The sequence below is a fragment of the Eurypyga helias genome, unplaced genomic scaffold (assembly GCF_000690775.1).
Source record: "Eurypyga helias isolate BGI_N326 unplaced genomic scaffold, ASM69077v1 scaffold763, whole genome shotgun sequence".
NCBI lineage: Eukaryota > Metazoa > Chordata > Aves > Eurypygiformes > Eurypygidae > Eurypyga > Eurypyga helias.
In genome coordinates this window covers 56,623-59,529 of record NW_010239018.1, presented here as the reverse complement: position 1 = coordinate 59,529, position 2,907 = coordinate 56,623, and the positions used below count along the sequence as shown (strand labels likewise).

Below are 2,907 nucleotides of genomic sequence, written 5' to 3'. Positions count from 1 at the left end.
CTTATCTACACTCGAATCTTATTGACGTCTGGCCCCATTTAAGTGGATGCTTTCTTGCAGGCAGGCAGTGAAATGTGCATGCCAGCGTGCTGTATAAAACCGCTTGAACACAGCCAAGTTCATAAGGTTGAAGATAAGCTATCTCCCCAAAGCAATGGTGTATACTTTAAAAAGTAAAAAAATAAGTAGCATCCTGGTTTTTCCCCCTAAAACCACAGTGGCAAACTCTGTACACTAGTTGTGTTGTTTAGGAAGTTCATACAGGCCAGTACTTCAACCTCCAAATTACATTACTGTCTCTTATGCATTTACAGCCAACACACCTGGAAGAAAGACTTTGTCTTGGAGCTAACTCCTGAGCATTTTGAGATCATTCATCATGAAGTATGTAGTACAGAAATGGCTCAGAGCAACTACCTTGCTATTCATAGCTCAAGCAGTTTCTGCAATGGTTCTTCCCAATGCCACGCTCTTAGAGGAACTTTTGGAAAAGTACATGGATGAAGATGGTGAGTGGTGGATCGCCAAGCAGAGAGGGAAAAGGGCTATCACAGACAGTGATATGCAAAGTATCTTGGATCTTCATAATAAATTACGGGGTCAGGTGTATCCACCAGCTTCCAATATGGAATATATGGTAAGGAAAAACCGATAGCGACATGCAGAAAGAAATGTTCATGGAATAGTTACTGTCACTTTATAAACCAGCATACTTTCAGTCTTAGCTTGCTTGTTTTTTCATTTAAAGCATGTTACTTGTCTTATTTTTTTTGTACAGGGGTGAACTGTGAGACAAAAATGCCTCTTTGTGGATCGAGTGTCATGTTCTACTGATATTAATGGGTTTAATCTCTCATAGCTTTCCTGAATTTAAGTGGCAGTTCCTTAGTGTTAGGGGCCAATTTCCAAAATTGCATTACTCAAAATAGTTGGTTGTGGCCTAAGAAGTTACTGTCTGAGAAGAGTACTGAACTATGAAGTTTCAAATAACATGGATTTTCTCCCATGCTTCTAGGTTGGATGGAATTTCTGAGCAAAATGAGGCTCCTATAACAAGAAAGACTTCTATTTAAGTTGGCACATGTTACTGGACTGGAGTTCTGTATATTCCTGTCTTTAACAGATTAATAATGTAATACATGATTTCTGTTTGTGTTTTTCTTTTAAAAAGCCTTTATATTTGGTTTGTTAGTAGATGTAAATCTCCCATGTTTTTGACCCTTGATTTTGTGTCATAGTTCAAGGCCAGCTATATCTTTCCTTGCTAATTAGAACAAATCAGGTCATTAGAACTTAGGAAGTCCAGATGTCTGAAAATGAGCAACTTTTCTTCTGTATTCTTGTTTCTGCAGGAAAAACTTGAATCTCTTTCACGTGTCCACACCATGTATTTGTTTAGCTGTCCAGGCATCAGAGAAATAGCATTACTATAGGTTGGGTTGTTTATATGAAATATTACACAGGTTTCCTGAGACTTTTTATTGTAAGGTTATGACAGAGGATGATTTTAACACATTTAAAGACGTAGGTATCTTTCCCAGGTTGGAGTGATGTCTCAGCTTGGAAATCTGATTGAACTAAACATATATTAGCTGCGAGAATTGGGCTTGTTCAGCCTGGAGAAGAGGAGGCTCTGAGGAGACCTCATTGCAGCTTTCCAGTATCTGAAGGGGGCCTACAAGGGTACTGGGAGAGGACTTTTTACAAGAGCCTGTAGTGATAGGACAAGGGGTAATGGGTACAAATTGAAATCAGGGAGGTTTGGATTAGATGTCAGGAAGAAATTCTTCACAGAGAGGGTGGTGAGGCACTGGAACAGGTTGCCCAGAGATGTTGTGGATGCCCCATCCCTGGATATCTTCAAGGCCAGGCTGGATGGGGCTTTGAGCAACCTGGTCTAGTGGAAGGTGTCCCTGCCCATGGCAGGGGGGGTGGAACTAGATGGTCTTTAAGGTCCCTTCCAACCTTAACCATTCTGTGATTCTATATGTGTCCTGGAGAACCCATGCTTGCTTAAACCACCAATAAAGGAAGTTTAAGTTAAGTTTACCTAAATGAGTGTTACTGTATTAGACTAAGAGCACTCAGAGATTTAATTACCACATTTCATCTCCAAACAAAGGGATGATAATATCTGAAGCCCCTTTAACTCCTTCAGTTACAGTTGTCTGCACATACCCTTAAACTTTGTTTTCTGTTGTGACTTTTTTCAGACCTTGTTATAATAGGTTACCTTTTTGTTCCCAATAACTCGGTTTGATTTATTTATGGAAAACTTAATAAGTTGTCCAACCTTTTTGTAAAATGAGAATAGGGAAGACTGCATTGTGTTCCCATGTTAAAATATCACAAAACTTCTTTCCTGAGTTTCTGTGAAAGGGTAGCTTTGATCTTTAATGTGTCTTTTACCATTCTACATTTGCCAGTGTTATGTATCTTGGAAAGAAGAATCTGGGTGTACTCAGTAGTGTTAGATTTTTGACAGTTGTATTCTTGAAAGGTTCCTCCTGCACTGTACACTCTTTGGCCTAGATTTTGTGTTAGGTCTGTATCTGGAACAAGTATTTTGGTGTTGGTGGTTTTTCTGTGCTCCCTAACGACCCCTGGTCCAGAGTACAAGTAGCATGAAAAAGAGATTACCCTGTTTTAATGTTGAGGAGATATTCTTATGTCCCATTATGCAGAATAGGACAGCAGCTTTCAAGAGCGTGGGATTCAATTTTGGCATAATATCCAAGGGAATTGGAGATTGGGTTGGGTGACAGTTTGGGATTTGTGAATGCAAAGAGTCTGTATAAAGGGTCTGGCCAAAGGCATGGATATGTGTTCAGGGACACAGAATCATGAAAAGGGCATGGAGAGAGGCTGCGAGCCTGGTCAAGGTGTTGAGAAATCAGTGGTATGGAG

The 2,907-nt window shown here is 40.0% G+C and overlaps 1 protein-coding gene across 2 annotated transcripts in view; it reads left to right on the top strand.

Moving 5' to 3' along the window:
• Nucleotides 1–313: 313 nt before the first annotated feature.
• CRISPLD1 (cysteine-rich secretory protein LCCL domain containing 1) overlaps nt 314–2,907 on the top strand; it is a 43,655-nt gene continuing 41,061 nt past the window's right edge. Inside the window, exon 1 of one of the 2 annotated variants that reach the window (XM_010147991.1) lies at nt 314–637. In XM_010147991.1, coding sequence (XP_010146293.1) covers nt 380–637 — 258 coding nt within the window. In that variant the 5' untranslated portion in view covers nt 314–379. The remainder of the gene's footprint in view (nt 638–2,907) is intronic. The other variant, XM_010147992.1, reaches the window with a different exon arrangement.